We start from the raw sequence: 16,054 nt of genomic DNA, 5'->3' as shown, positions 1-16,054 counted from the left end.
CCACCCGGGCCAGAGTAGAACTGCCCTGTGGGTTCCTGAAACGTACCGTATCTCATGGGAGTAAACGGCCCTGTCTCCTGTGGAGCAGCTGGCAGTTTCAAACTGCTGATCTTTCGGACTGCAGCCCGTTTTGTAGACGTCTCAGGCCCCACAAAACCTGGGTCTGCCTGCAGCATGGGATCTGGGATGAACACTGCTTCGTCGTGGGGGGGACCTTGACTGCCTGCCCTCCACGAAACCCTTCCCTGCAGCTCCTGTCATTCCCGTCAGCAATTAATTAGATTTGGGGAAAGAAAAAGAACTTTCTTAGAACCCAGTGGATCTGGAGCCCCACAGCAAGGTGTGATGTTTGCACAGAGCCTGTGCCGGTCGTCCTGCAATTTTGCCACCCCATCCTTAGTCAAGATTCCTGTCTAAAATAATTTCCCAAAGGCACATGCCTATCTTTTTTTTCTTTTGCCTGTCTTATCTTTGACACCATTAGACCAAGCTACAGACCAGAGAATCGAATTTGGATTCGTAGGAAGGTGAAAATCTCTGCCATGCAGTGTGCTGGTGTGAGGCTCCAGAGCTTTTTAAGGTGGTGCAAACACTTCGAAGTGCACAAATGTAGCACCACCACCTTTGGAGGTCGGGCAGCACCAACCTGTGCCACATCGTGACTGTTGAGCTAGGAGGGCTCCCAGAAGGACCAGCATCCCTACAACTTGTCCAGACCTCTTGTATCTCTGCCATGGCTGCACTTTCAAATAGGACTGCAGCCAGTTCACTACACCCCCACTAAGCCCATGTCACTGTTGTTAGGCAGGGCTTCCAACCCAACCACCTTATTGATGTTCAACAGGAAACACCGCCTGGCCCTTTCCTTAGACCTGGGCAAGTGGGTTGAGGCCCTGCTCAGTTGGATCCCCTTAAGTTAAACAACCATACTAATTCCTTGAGACTCTCTGTTAACAGAGCCCAGGAGAGAGAGCTCGGAATTGTAGCGAGACTGTCCAGTCTTCTCAGAAGGCTGGAAGGCCTTTGAAGGCAGCATGCCCCATCTTGCGGTTTCCTTTGGTGCAAAAATGGGACATCCCTGCCTCCACAGGACTGTGCTCCACTGCGCTGTCTAGGAATGAACATTCAGAACTGTATTCGGGATGGAAATGAGACTTTGCAAGTGGCCCATGTGCTACAAGAACTGTTGCATAAGTTTTGGATTTAGTCATGGGTTCCCACACTTCTTGGCCTACCGCCCTCTTTTCAGGAAAATTTCCTCAGCTCTACCCTGGCAATTAAAAACTTTTGTGCTGTAACCCATGATCGCGGGTCAAGTGTAGGTATCTGCTTTTGCAGCCTCCTGGATCACTGCAGCGCCCTCCATGGGGTGGCACCCAGCCCACTTTGGGAAACACTGGTTTAAGCGATTCGTGTGTGTTTCTAATGTGTTTTGCTTGTTGCTACTTGTCCGTTAGCATTGGCTTTTCCCCCTCAGTGATGTGGAAAGTGGTGGAGCATGGCCTTGGGATATATTGTTTGTTGCAGGAGATGCGCGGTCTGAATTGTGCAGTGCTGTAGAGTTTGCAAAGGCATTTTCAAATTATCTGTCTGTCCTCTCAAGGAAAACAAATACTTTAAAAAATATTTGTGACCCCATAGGACAGCATAGAGTTGCCCAATTAGAGCTATCCTTGGTTAAAAATCAATGGGAGCACACTCCCTCTTCTGACTGTGGAATGGGTGGTGGGTTCAAGCTGCCAACCATTCTGTTAGCAGCCAAATGCTTAACCACTGAGTCACCAGGGCGCCTTCTCCCTAAGGTAAGAAGTAGAAATCCCCCTTCACTGAGGATCCTGAGACCTTGAAGCCTGAAATGATGAGCCCAGACACACAGCAGGGCAACAAAAAGCCAGGACCAACTCAAAGCCACAGGCTCACTTGTACTAAAGCACTGGCCTAGTGGCAGTTCTTCAAATCAATATAAGTCATTTATTAAAGACACACCAGTACTACAGCTGAAACGATTTCCTTCCATTGCCAGCCAACGATGCTCTGCTCCAGTTGCGTGTTATCATCTTGCGGCTGTGTCTGCTGTCTCCCTGAAGTGAATTTTAGAACATCATCTTTCCGTGTCTCCAGGCCCCGGGAAGGTGCTCTGGCCCTCAGCCGCCTTCAGTAGTCCTTCTTTGGAAGGGTAATCTTGTGGATGAATTCATCATACTTCACTTGGCCGTTTGGTTCAATATTTGCTTCCCTGAAAAGTTCGTCCACTGCAATAAAGCACATACATTTTTCAGTTTGGCTGTCGTGGTACATTTTAGGACATGGAGTTCTTTGGGGATTGGCACTCCCCTGAGTGCCCACAGGACTGTTCGTGTAGACTGGGAAGTAAACCAGTCCAACAGAAAAGGAACAGCCTACTCCATCGCCTTGGAGACCCCCCTATTCAATGCTGAACTTTCAATGCTTTGGGCCAGGACTGGGCTGGGCTGGGCTGAAGCTCTGGTTAGGGCTCGGTCACCGGGCATTTATATGGGGCCCCGGTGTCTCCAGTCCCAGAAATCTCTGGCCTGGAATTCCCCTTCCCGGCGCAGCCTCTGAGCACCCTCCCCTCCACAGCTCATCGGCAGCCAGCCCCAGGCCTGTGCTTGACCCGGCTGCCTTCTCTTCTAGTTCCAGATCAGCATTCCCACCGCCCCTGCCCCCACAGCAACAGGGCACCCTCGGGGAGAGACAAGCAATGTCTCACCGCTTAAAAAAATAGTGTGTTGCTGGGGGGGGAGGGTCTCGAGCAACATACAGGCCAACTCTGCCGATGGTCCCAAGAATACAAAACTGACATTGTTTGGGGGCGTTACAAAAAAAAAAAAAATCACTTCCTTTGCTTGCTACTTCTGCTTCCGGATTCCAAGATCAGAGACTAGCTTGTCCCTGGTGTTGGTAAGAAGACCCATTTCGGCCTGCGTGTCTCCAGTCCGCCTCTCTGGGCCCACTGCCTGCGACCCTTAGGAGTGTCCTCACTCCCTGCAAACACACACACTGCCCTGCGTGGGCTGGCATGCCCTGGGCCTAGCTGCCCCCGATGCACCCAGTTTGGAGCAGTGAGGAAATAAATGCCCTGTGAGTCTCAATTCTGCCCCAGCCATAGCCGGGATGGCTGTATCGAACTGTTAGGAGACTAATTTATCTTCTCTCCCTGAGCAACGTCTACCCATCCGTCTGCTGGTTAAATCTGCCCCCGTGGATCTGCCCAGTGCCAGCTCCAGCTTGAACCGGGGCTGCCACTGTGGCCTCCTGTCCAGGAGAGGACGCATCAGCTCAAAGCCAGGTGCTGACCTCCACTGATGCCACCAGGGTAAAATAGTGTGTCCTCCGACTCCCTTCGAAGAATCAGGGTGCTCCAGGCAGCATGCTCCCTGGCCTCAGAAGGGAGGCCTGTCCAGCAGCCTACAGCCGCTGCCCCAGAATGCTTCTTAAACTGAAGTGTTTCCTTTACTCCCCGGGGCCGAGGGCTCTGCCTCCAGTCATCCTTCCTGTCCCTCACGGCAAAGGAAGTGAAGCCTGTCCCCCAGCTTGGCTGGGACACATCACCACTTTCTTTGAAATATTTCTTTGATGGTTAAACAAATGAGCAGAGATGAATGGGAGTTTGGGGGCCCTGGTTTTTGCTTTAAACAGAGATCATTGACCACAAGCATTAAGCTGGGCAGATCTAATCTACTGAGGTGGGGCCTCCTCAACACTGGGCCTGAGGATGCTCCTGTGGCCCCATTCACAGGAGTAGGCCACAAAGGCAGGCACACTCCTGAGGGGTTGGGGTGGGGGTGGGGGGCAAAGATGATAAAGTTGCCTTCGGTGGCGCTGTTTATAAATGTTTTGTACCACCATGTCTTTTGACTGCACCAAAGGCTCAAGTAGAAAACACATGTTTTGAGAATGATGACAGCAACAGATGTACAAGTGTGCTTGACACAATGGATGGATGGATGGATTGTGATAAGAGTTGTATGAGTCCCCAATAAAATGATTTTTTTAAGAAAAAGGAAAGAAAACCCAAACAGTCTGATTCCGAGAGCTCTTGGAGGGCTGTGGTTACCTCATTGCACACGAGGAGGATGGGCGAGGCGAAGAACCCGTGTCTGAGTGCCCTTCCCCCCCAGGGAGCCAGGGTGCCAGCCCTTCCTGGGGTTTGTTGTGAAATCAAACCCGGCTTTAATGAAAGGCCTCAAGCTCACTCAGAAGGAATCCTTGTTTTGTGTGTGTGTGTGTGTGTGTGTGTGTGTGATGGGCAACGACTGTGGTGGCAGCACCCAGGACTAGGCAGGCAGTGTCCCCTCAGGCTGGATGAGCACCCACAAACAGCACAGCCTTGGGGTCACCCTGTACAGATCACAAAGGGCTTTCCCAGGGGACCCAGGGCCCAGGGTCCGACTCCTGCAGGGACAGGAGAGCAATGCTTGTCCACTGTGGCAGCACGGGCCCCTGAGGAAGGAGAGTCCGGGGAGCTCTGGGCATCCGCAGTGGACAGCGTGCTGGGGGCTCAGGCACAGCGAGGCTCGTGGAGCTGCTGCTGGGGGCCTCCATGACAGTCCATCTGAGGAGCAGCAGGTGGGTTTGAACTGCGGACCTTACAGCTAGCCGGCCAGCACTTCCCCCGCCGTGCCAGCAGGGAGTCCTAATGACGGGCATCCAGAACCCCGCCCTGCGAGCCACAGGCACCCACTTCGCATCCTTTGTCGCTGGAAGGACGGTCTGAGCCCGAGTAACATGAATGGCGCTGCACCCAGCTGCTCACCTGGCCGGAGGCTCAAGTGCACCCCGAGGTGCCCCAGAAGAGGGCCTTGTGATGGAATTCTGAAGAGTCGGCCATGAGCCCCTCAGCAGTTCTACTCAGACACGACTAGGGTTGCTTCCATGGCTAGGGGTTTCATGGGGCGAGGGGGAGGGTATCTCTGCGTTCACAGGGGCATTCGTGGTACACGTGAGACGCAGGTCCACAGGAAGAGCTAAATACAGGCATCTTCCAGGGCCCCGGTGGGCGGGGGTGTCACCCAGGGCTCCAGTTGTCAGGGACACAAATCAACTGCGGGGGAGGGGGTCTCCACAGCCCGGGTGGCAGTGACTGGCTTCCGTGCCCTGCCAAGCTCGCCCCCCAGCTCCTGGGAGGCGGAGTCCCCAGCTCGTACCTTCCTTGTGGGTGAGCTTCTCCCCCAGTTTCGTGAGCTTGGCGCGCAGCTCGGAGGCCAGGATGTAGCCTTTCTTCTCCCTGTCAGCCATCAGCATGGCCAGCAGGACCTCTTTCTTCGGATCTTCTTGTTTGATTTGTGTGTGCATAATGGTCAGGAAAGTCGAGAAATCCAGCTCTCCGTTTCTGTCTAGCGAACCCCCAAACACAGAGCAGTGAGCAGCGAGAAATGCCTTCTTGGGGCCCAAGCTTTCCCAGCCTGGCCCAACCGATCACCGACTCAGGAGGGTCAGGGTGTGCTCTGAAGCACAGGAGGGATGCCCACGTTAGGCCAAGCACCATGCCACCCTGGGCAGCCATTGCAGACAGCCAGGAGGGGCAGGAGATGATGCCACTAAAGACCTCAACCAGGGAGTGCTGGGCGCTGAGGCCCACGCCTGGAGAAATCAGATCCTCCATCCCACTGTAACTTCCTGTTTGGAGGACACAGGAGCCACTTGGAAATGGGAGACCTCAGGTGCCAAACCACTGGGCAGCCCAGCAAGGGTGGGTCCCAGCCATGCAGCTGCAGCTCCCTCTGTGGGGCCTCCAGGAAGCCAGCAGAGGGTGACCAGCCATCCCACAGATGGACAAGTAGCCTAGGGGCTCCAGGCCAAGTGCTTTTTCCCCAGCCACTCCCACCCATCAAAGCAAAGGGGTCCCCCCAAACCCAAATTGCCTGCCATGGGGGAGGGGGTGATCCTGACTCATAGAGACCTCCCCACAGGACAGGGTAGAACTGTCCCCATGGGTTTCCAAGGCGGTAGCTCTTTGTGGGAGCAGAGCCTCATCTTTCTCCCTGAAGCTCTTGTGCTTAGCAGACCCATGTGTAATCTGTGCCCCCTCTCACTCTCTAACAGAATGTTCACTTCCGATGACACCAAGCTCCCACTGTGGAAAACACAGGAAGCAACCCTGATGGTGTGAACACCCAGAAGGAAGCACGTGAGGGCTGGAGTGGGTTTCTTCCAGGCCTTCTTCCTTAGCGGCATTGCACGCCTTCCAGCACGTCAGGCTTTGCGATCAGAAGCACCCGTTGGTTCCCACCCCGATTCCACCGTTGGGTTGAGGGACTTAATGGCGCTGTGCCCTGCTCTTCACTTGTGCGGTGGGCGCCAGGGCAGGGCCTCTGCGCTGGGTGTCGGAGTCTAGCTGGGAGCATGGGAAGCCTTCCGGAAGAGGAAGCTTTCCTTCAAACACGCAACGGGGACCACGCTCCACACCCCATTGGTCTTGTTTTAGGTTTGTGACGAATGCATGGGTTGGACATGGCCCTTGGCCATGGGCTCCCTGGGTCACTTACCTATGTGGTGGGTGTGGAGGTGCCGCTGCACCTCCCCCTGGGTCGGGCTGGCCCCCAGGCACCTCATCACCACCATCAGGTCCGAGGCTGAGATCTTCCCTCGCTGCTGCTGGTCATACAGGGAGAAGCATTCCTTGTACTCTGTTCACAGCCCCAGGGGACAGTTAGGACTCCTTCTTCCACACCCCCAGCTCCCAGCCCCTCTGCTTCCTCCCCACCCACTCACCCCTCATCCTCTTCCTTCCCCTCCTCAGCAAACAAGAACACAGGCCTGTCAGGCTAAATTTAATTTTGGACACATGACGAATAACATCTCAGCGTGGCCCAAATATTATACGGCACATATTCAGTACTAAACAAGCATTTGCTGTTTATCTGACATTCGAATTCAACCCAATGCCTGTATTTTATGTGAACTTCTACCCACTCCTCCCTTTAAATTTCCTTCCATCTGCTCCCTGCTGCAGCTCTGTTCCCTCCCCCTCCTGCTCTCTGTCCCTCTCCCCTTCTATTCCTCCCTCCCCCTCTCCCTCTCCTCGTTCATAGCTGACTGAAACCACAGTCAAAGCTCTCACCCTGTTGGGCCAGACCAACCTCAGTCTACCTGGGGGACTGCTGTCTGCGATGCTGTGAGGCCCAGGAATCCCTTCCGGGAAGGCCTGGCAGACAGTGGCTGTCTTTCAACACACACACACACACACACACACACACACACACACACACACACACACACGCGCGTGCGCACTCACTCATACACACACGCACTCACACACACGCACTCACTCATACTCACACACACGCACACATTCATGCACACACGCACTCACACACACATTCATACACACACGCACTCACTCATACACTCACACACACTTTGTTGCTGGGAGTCTATTCCAGCCCACACCAGGCAGCCCCACGTGGCACAGCAGAGAACTGTGCTATAGGGTTTTCATGGCTTTAAAATTGAGGGAAAGAAATCCTGGTGGCTGGTGGTGCAGCAGTTAAGCACTCCAGTGGCAGTGGCTGACTGAGAGGTTGGCAGGCTGAACCCACTCCGTGTTTCTTCAGAAGCAAGCCCTGACAGCCTGCAGTCTGCCCGGAAAAAAGGGGCAGCCCAGGGAACCTGTGTGGCACCGATTAGAAGGCCAACCAAGATGGCCGGGCCCTTCTTCAGTGGTGCTAACGTTGAGGGTACTGGTCCCACTGCCAATCTTTCAGAGTAGTCCAGGGCAAGCTGTGGCCCCCAGAGGCTGCCCTCACTCTACAGATCCGCAGGCTGGTTGGTATTTTAACTGTCCACACTGCGGGGGTCCATGCCCCACCTGGGCCTGCAGGTCACGGAGTGCTCCAGCTACGGGCCAGCACTCAGGGCAAAATCCAGAGAACGTCTGCGATAGACCAAGTGGCCTCGAGGGACTGAGTCACCGGGCCTCTGGTGTCCAAGGACCCTGGCTCCCAAGGTCAATTGGCCTAACAGCCCCAAAGGCACTGGTTTGCACCCTGCTTTGGGGAGAAGTGACTGCAGTAAAAGCCTGTGAGCAGCCAACTACGAGGCAACCATTGGTCAGCCCGTCTGGAGCAACGGAGAGTGACAGAAATCGAAGATGCTTGGAAATGATTAAGTGGGTGGGCCGTGCAGACATAAGTTCTCAGAACCCTGAGCCCAGAAGACCTAGAGGGTGCCCGGCTACCACTACCAACTGCTGTGAAAGCGATCACTTTGGAAGGTTCCAAGAAAATGTGGAACAAAACTGAAAATGATCACAGAAGAGCAAGGTTTCTGGTCAGACGGGGGCTGGTGGCATCCCTGAGGCATGGAGGGCTACCCTTCAGACATGGCTCACTCTTCAGCCAGACAATAGTCCTGTCGGGGGGGACGAGAACTTATGACCAGGGACGTATGAGTGTTTTAGGATAATCAACCACTGGAGATCAAAAGGCTGGCATCCATCCAAGGACACGGTTGAGAAAGGTGAGGAGGGGAGGAAGGATGCAAGCAGGGGACACCGGGTGAGGGGACATCGTGGGGATTGTTCTCAGTGACCTGAAACAAAATGTGTTTGCATTAGCGAATGGAAACTGCTTGTACTCTGTAGACTTGCACTCAATGCACAATCAGAAGTTTACAAAGAGTCCAAGAACAACCAGTTCCATGACATGGCCCGGCGTGATGCTCACCCGCAGGGAGAGAGTGTGGCAAAGAGAGCAGATGGTCCCCGCCTCTCAGAGAAGAGCTCTGGTGTCTTCGAACAAGCAGCCATCTGCGGAAGGCGAACTAAGTCCCCGTGGAGGAAGCCCAGCAGCTTGTAAATAGAGCCCCAAGCCAAAGGAGGGAATGGGAGCAAAGCTTAAGTTGTGGACACCTGGTTTGCACAGGCTACGGACGACAGCGGAAGTCCAAAGTCCATTTGTAGGGTCCACCGTGGTGGGCTTAAACCTCGGGTGACTCGCCTCTGACCACAGTCGAGGGATGAGAAGAGTCTTGTTAATGGACAGAGAGCACCATAAAGTTGACGATGACGATGGAGTTAGGTTAAAATGTAATAGCTTATTTTAAAGTTGTTTCAGTTAAAACAAGACTCACTGCCATTGAGTCGATGCAGACTCAGTGATCCCGTAGAACAGGGTAAAACAGCCCTCGTGAGTTTCCGAGACGATAACTCTTTTTTGGGGGGTTTTCAGCAGTTTTATTCACAAGTAATTTACATATCATATAATTCAAAACTTCAATCATTCAATCATATCATGGAAAATTGTACCTCACATCAGAGACTGTAACTCTTTAGTGGAGTAGACAGCCGTGTCTTTCTCCCTAAGATTGGCTGGTGATTTTGAACTGCTGACCTTGCCGATTGCAGCCCAACTGGTAACCTAGGCCAAGTGCAGGGGAAGCTAGGCCTCTGGGGAACCCCCTCTCCCCGTGGCCCAGGGCTGTGAATAGCCCTAGCAGAGCGCAGTGGGAGGGCGGGCAGTGGGTTACGGACATGCCGTTAGTTTAAAATGTAACACCTGACCATCTGATCTCCCTTCTGACCCATTTTAAATTTGTCCTGGTTTTTGTTTTGTTTTTTTCTTCTACTTTCCTTTTGATTGAGGGTTTTCTCTGTTTTACTTTGGCATTCTTTTAAGTTTTGTTTGCTTGCTCTTTGGTATGCTTTTCTGTATCTGAAATCCGGGATAGGTAAAATCTAGAGACAGTAACTGGATTAATGATCCCTGGGGGGGGGGGGTATGACGGAGGAGATCAGGGAGAAATGAGGAGCCAATAACAAATGAGTTCAAGAAAAGAAAAACTGTTCTAAAATTGATTGTGGTGGTGAGTGTTTGACTCTTCTTACATGACTGAAATATTGGATTATATGATATATGAATTATATGCCATTAAAACTATGGAAAAGAGAAACTAAAAAGTCCTCCCAGGGTCTGACTGTAATTTGGCTTGCTGCTTCCTTGTGGGACCACCGTTTTCCTAGCTCTGTGTGGAGATGAAGCAGCCTCTCTAGCTGTGTAGCTTCACAGCATAGAGGGTCTGGCAGTGGGGACTGTGTCCCCTCTCTGCCTCTAAGGCTCTGCAGCTCTGGAGCTTAGGGAAGACCCCTGAGACCACAGGCAGACGCTGATTGGAGAAGTCAGGTGGGGTCTGTCTTCAGAATTGGCTGGCGGTCCCATTGGCAGAGGCGCCCTGGTGGCAAACCCGCTGCAGCCCTCCCTCAACCACTAACGGTTGGTGCTTTGAAGCTGGTCCTCCGCTCTGGTGAGGTCACCGCCTTGGGAAGTCCTCTGGAGAGATTCTCCTGTCCCACGCAGCCACCCTGCATCCACCCCAGCCCTACGACAGGTGACCTTAACCCAATCTCAGTGCTTTCCCAAAGAGGCAGCGGAAGTCCACCTGGTGTTCTGGGGGAGAAAAGAAACCCCAAACCCAAATATGATGTAGGGAGACACGGTTATTAAGTCTAAAGATAAAGACAAAGACGGTTCATCGGGGTGAGGGAGACCAGCCACACGAGCCCACGGGCTGCCCAAGGATTCACAGAACCACAGCCGCTTAGATGGGGCATCCCATGTACATAGTGCGTCGTACAAGGGAAACCGCCACGGAGGTGACAGGCAGATTGATACGTCCCGGCTGCAGGTGGGACAACAGAAGAAGGAAGGGGCATGGGCACTGTCTAGAGAGAAACGCTTAGGAGGTCGGTTCATGAGCCTAGTACCAAGTCCCAGGAGAGTCCCTAAGGGTTAATGTGCCCCCTGGCTGGGCCAGTCAGGTGCGGTCCTGATTCACTTTCTAATGCACTCCCCAGAGGGCTTCAAAAGGTTCTTGGGAAAGCCCCATTATCTTTTCATTCCATCCTCCCCCAGGCTTTCTGAAACCTTCTAGTCTAAATATAGAGACATTTACAATATTATCAATATAAGTGACAAAGTCCTGGGTGGTACCAATGGCCAAGGTGCTTGAGTGCTGACCAAAGCCCAGGAGACTGAAGTCTACTCGGAGGCACCACAGAAGAAAGCCCGGGTGATCTCCATGAGAAAAAACCACCTAAAACCTGTGCAGCAGGCTCCACTCTGGCTGACACGTGGGCAGGTTGCCAGGAGCTTTTATTTTAAGGCTACACAGCATTTACGTAGAAGATGCATAAAATCTCTTATGATACATTCCATATAGTAACCTGGTCACAAATGAGCTTTGCTGACCTCTCAGGCAACTTAGAGATGGGGTCTAGCAGGCCTGGCTTTGGCAGATGGGGCTGGTGCCAATGGCTTCTCTCAGGAAGCCTGTTGTTGTTAAGTCCAGCAGGTGAGCTCCTGCCAAACCATCTCTCACCTGGACAAATGATATCCATCAAGAGAACCCGCTTTCCCAAGCTTCGCCACCACCACACATCACAATAGACATGGGCTTTTTAGCTTCGTGATAGATGCAGGGATTGGAATATTGTTTGATTCTACGTTATTTAACAATGGCTAGGTTTAACAACCGACTCACAAAATCCCTGAAAATTTTCTAGTCATTGCCTACACCCATGGTGACACCTGCCTGGGCTGGGTGCAGGGTCAGGCCTCGACAAGCCCCCTCCCTCTCAGTGCTCAGCTGCTGCGGTACAGAGACCCGCCCCACCATCTGCCCGGGTCAGGGAGCCTCAGGATGAGGTTGGGCTCAGAGGGGATGATGAGCCAGGTGCCATCTTCCCGTCCCCTTTCTGGCTTTGACCATCCTGGGGTGAGGAGTTCCCGGAGTCTCAGGAGAGTGAAATCCCCCACAGCCCTGCCTCGGCTGGCTTCAAGAGCAAGTTCTGGAACTCCAGGCTGTTGACTCCCTCCCAGGTCACCCTAAACCCACTTCCAGGGGTGGCCCTGCCCTGGGCCTCGAGGACACCACAGGCCTGAGCTGGTTGTGATCCATCTCTAGTGGCTGGTGACGGCTTCAGTGAGAGGGTGACATCTCAGCTTAGACCCAAAGGTTACCCACTGAGAGCACTGCTTCCTGGGACACAGCCAGCAGCCCCTCCTGTGGTCCAGGCCCAGGCTCAGGCTTAGGCCCAGGCACAGGCTCGGTCTCCCCTGAAGGAGGGAGCCTCTGGCACTTCAGCTAAGCAGCTGGCTCAGGTCTCTGTAACCCAACTCTTTCGCTTAGTCTGGTGGAGGCAGAATTACTCACCGAGGCAAACTGAAACCTGGTTGAGGGCCGGCAGGTCAGTCTATGACGTGCTCACCCCAAGGCGGGGCTGCTTTCAGAGCAGGAGCTCAGGGACCACTGTGTCTTGCCCCCATTTTACAGAGGAGGAGACTGAGGCCCAGAGAGAGGACACATCCTATCTGGGGAGGCTGACCTGGGCTCTTTTCTTATTTCAGCTGTTAGGCCCGGGCCATGGCCAGTTCACAGACCCTCCACCCGCTGACTCCATCCTTCAAAACTCCCCTCTGGGTTCTGGAGGAAAGTCCTCCCCATCCCCATCCCCACTGCTGAAATCATACCGACAAGTAGACACGGACGGCACAGGTCTCCCTGCCCCCCACCCCTGCCCCACCCGCCGCTGGCGCAGCCACCCCTGGTCCCTGGGTGGGCCCAGCCACCACCAGCTGCCTGCCTTCCTTCCTTTCTTCCTTCCACCGATAAAAACTGAACAGGACAAATTGCCTAATGAGACCCATATTTGCTGGGAATAGCTAATTAAAGAGCAAACATAACCTACCATTAATCTGGTCCTGGGAAAGAAACTTGGCCTGCAGCAGAGAGAAGACATGGGTCAGGGAGTGACGGACATCCGTAGTCCCCTCCCCAGCATGGTCAGCCGGCCAGGGCGGCACAGACCCGCACTCACCATTCCGCCTGGTCACCTTGTGCCACCTGTGGGCGCCTGCTCTCAGACCAGGGCTGCCTTTCTTCCTTGCTTCAAGTCGAAAGTCCGCCAAGCTGGCCGGGTGGAGGCCTCAGTAATAAAGCCGTGCTGCCATGGCGACCGGGCCCAGCCACTGGGTCAGATTCCAGCTTCCGGTGCCACAGTCAGGGCTTGGCAGGCGAGGAGACAGCCTTGTGTTGAGCAAGTGGGGCCACGCGACTGGGGAGCCCCCGCCCGCCCAGGCCAGCTGACACTCTGCAGCAGGACGGCAAATGCTTCCTTCCTGGACCAAGTGCGTCCCCCTCCCAGAAGCTCTGTGGAGCGTAGGTGACAACATAGATGGCCGGGACCCCCTAAAATCAAGACGCTTATGTGCATCAAAAGAGAAAGAAGAGCACTCATGGAATGGGGCACACGAGACAAGGGGAAACGCTCTAAAATCGACAGAAGCCTGCAGCCCCCCAATAAGAAACAGACAGAAACCCCGATTAAAACGTGGGCGGGGTTGACATCCAAATGGCCCACAGATCTATGAAGACATGCTGACGATCCACGAGCCACGTAAGAGGTGCAGATCAAAACCAGGCTGAGCCCCCATGACGCAGCCACGTTCAATAAACAGAAAACAGCAAATGCTGGGGAGGCTGGGACCCTCATCCACTGCTGGGGGTGCTGTCAATACGTACCGCCGTGGTGAGAACTTCTATGGTGCTCACTCAAACACCTGGGACCGAAGGTCCCTATGATGCAGCAGCCCCTCCTCGGCTGTGTGTATGTCCTAGACGTCACAGTCACAGCAGGCGCAGACACACGCCGCCCCTGTCCGTCACTGCACTGCTCAGCACAGCAAGGAGAGGGCAGCACCCCAGGTGCCCGCCAGAGGGGCGTGGATACAGAAAGCCGGATACATTCGCACAGTGCCACACTGCCAACCGAAAAGCCAAACGCACTGCCTGCGAGTCGATCCTACAGGACAGGGTGGAACGGCACGCGGTGAGTTTCTGATAGTAACTCTTTCCAGGGGCAGAAAGCCCTTTCTCCTGAGGCGCAGGCGGTGGCTTTGAACTGCTGGCTTTTCTGGCCGCGGCCCAACATGTAAGCACCACGCCACCAGGCTCCTAATGGAATATTAGGCATCGCTACAGAACAATGGAGCGTCTCATGACCCGGCTAGACTTGGAGAACATCGTGCTTGAGTGAAATCAGCTAATCACAGGACAACTATTGCAGGAGATCAAGGTTATAAGAGGAGAAAAATACTAAAAACCAAGATAAAGACATCCAGACCAAAGGGGGCAGGCTTCGGAGACTGCCAGTGGGTCGTGGGGCGGGGGTGGTGAGATAAAGAACAGGGCTAGACTGACGACCAGTGTTCACTCACGTGGGGGCAAGGGGAGAGTGGTCCACAGGAACACACGAAGAAAGCAGACAAACTCATGGCCATGGCGTGGATGCCGACTCAGCGCGGCCCTGTCGGCCACGGGAGGACTGCCCTGTGGGTTTCCCGACCAACTGGTTACTACAGCAGAAAGCCTGTCTTTCTCCCGCAGTCCGCAGAGGGAGGCGGGGAGTCAACAAACAGGAAAGAGAAAACTACTGAGGGGCTAGATTAGTAGTTTAAACCCTTGTATACAAAGTTGATGATGGAAAATGTAAAGCCCCAACTAATTTAAAATTAAAAACAAAAACAAAGAAAGAATGGGAAAGTCCTACCCAGCTGCCTGGTTTGGGGGACTTTTCTTTGCAGCTGTGAGCAGTTTAAACTACGGAAGTGAGAGAGAGAGAGAGAGAGAGAGAGAGAGAGAGAGAGAGAGAGAGAGAGAGAGAGAGAGAGAGAGAGAGAGAGAGAGAGAGAGAGAGAGAGAGAGAGAGAGAGAGAGAGAGAGAGAGATGCAAACTAACCCTGCTTCAGTGGAGCCCTCTCGGGCAGAGAACTGACTGTGCATCCGTGCAGAAGCCGGCCGCCACATCCTCCCGCAAAGCAGATGTGGGTTCCAGCTGCTGACCATCCGGGACATAGCCAAGCACGTAACCACCAAGGCACAGCAGGAGGGTGGGTCCGAATCCTAATGCCCTATGAGGGGAACAGATTCAGAGACAGCTGCCACCAGAGGGGAGGTATGTGCCCAGCGAGGCAGCCAAGGAACACCCCTGCTCCTCGCTGGCTCCCCAGAGCTAGGCAAGGCCCGTGCATTTCCTCTCTGGAAGGCCCAGGAGGCACCCGCGAGGCCCAGGCCCTGGTGTGTCCTTCTAGCCCCGAGCTCTGCAAAAGGAAAGCACGTGCTCTTTGAAGCCACCCCTTGTTATGGCTGCCCTTGAAGACGGGGATACTGAGTGCCTTGCACCCCAGTGCAGCAGATGGAGTGCTGGGGTGGAACTGGGCCTGGGTCTCACCCCTGAGCCTGTCTCAGGGACCCGCTTCCCTCTCCTGGGACTAAGCTGGGAGGGAACAAGCCTCCCCGTGCCAGGCACCTGTCACATGGTACCCCCACATGTAAGGCTTGTGGCACCATCTTGCAGGAAAGGGGGGAATCTGCCCAAGAAGGTGCAGCTCTGACTCCCAAGGAGATGCGTCTGACTCCCAAGCCGCGGGAGGCGGCATTGGAGAAGGAAGTCAGCCTTCGCTCCTGGGCTGGGGTTCAAATCCCTCCTCTGACCCTGAGCAGCTGGATGACATTGGATGAGCCATTCCCCTGAGGGCTGGATGGTGTCTCCAGCCCTTAGGAGACCCTGAAGGTGGCCTTACTAGGCCTGGAATGCTTCCTTTTCATCCCTCCCAAGAGCTCACTAGGAAGGAGCCCTGGTGGTCACGTGTTGGTTGGGCTGCTAACCGCAAGGTTGGCAGTTCAAAACCACTAGTTCAGAACTGCTAGTTTTCCCTGGGGAGAAAAATCGAGGCTTTCTACTCTTGTAAAAAGTTACAGGTGGAAACCCATAGGGTCTGTTCTACCCTGTCCTCTAGGGTCCTTGTGAGTCAGCACTGACCTGACGGTGGGGAAGCTCCCACTCCAGCCGGCTCTGAGACCTCACTTCCCAATGTACAGCCGGAGGCCATAGACAGCAGGTGGTCTGCGGGGCTTCCCCTGGTCAGCACAAGCAACACCTCTTTCTAATATGTACAAAAGCGGGGGCACTAGGGGGAGGGGCCTGCCTGTGCTCTACTTCCTTCCTGACCACTTCCAGGCAGCGCTCTCTGGTCCT

General features: G+C 54.2%; 1 protein-coding gene across 1 annotated transcript; it reads right to left on the bottom strand.

The window, feature by feature from the left end:
• Positions 1-1,972: 1,972 nt before the first annotated feature.
• CALML4 (calmodulin like 4) lies at positions 1,973-14,854 on the bottom strand. Its single transcript, XM_075535376.1, has 5 exons — positions 12,836-14,854; positions 12,707-12,737; positions 6,510-6,650; positions 5,169-5,357; positions 1,973-2,252 (listed from the first exon to the last, which is right to left on the bottom strand). The coding sequence occupies exons 1-5, from the start codon at positions 12,836-12,838 to the stop codon at positions 2,155-2,157; spliced, it is 462 nt and encodes a 153-aa protein (XP_075391491.1). The 5' UTR covers positions 12,839-14,854; the 3' UTR covers positions 1,973-2,154.
• Positions 14,855-16,054: the final 1,200 nt, after the last annotated feature.

This window comes from Tenrec ecaudatus, chromosome 17, assembly GCF_050624435.1.
Source record: "Tenrec ecaudatus isolate mTenEca1 chromosome 17, mTenEca1.hap1, whole genome shotgun sequence".
NCBI lineage: Eukaryota > Metazoa > Chordata > Mammalia > Afrosoricida > Tenrecidae > Tenrec > Tenrec ecaudatus.
This window is presented reverse-complemented; position numbering and strand designations above follow the sequence as displayed.

Coding starts and splice junctions, on each gene's coding strand:
- CALML4 (XM_075535376.1), bottom strand. Junction 6,651..12,706: donor TTCCCAGGACCAGATTAATG/GTAGGTTATGTT, acceptor GGCTGTGAACAG/AGTACAAGGAATGCTTCTCC. Junction 5,358..6,509: donor CCTCCACACCCACCACATAG/GTAAGTGACCCA, acceptor GGGGTTCGCTAG/ACAGAAACGGAGAGCTGGAT.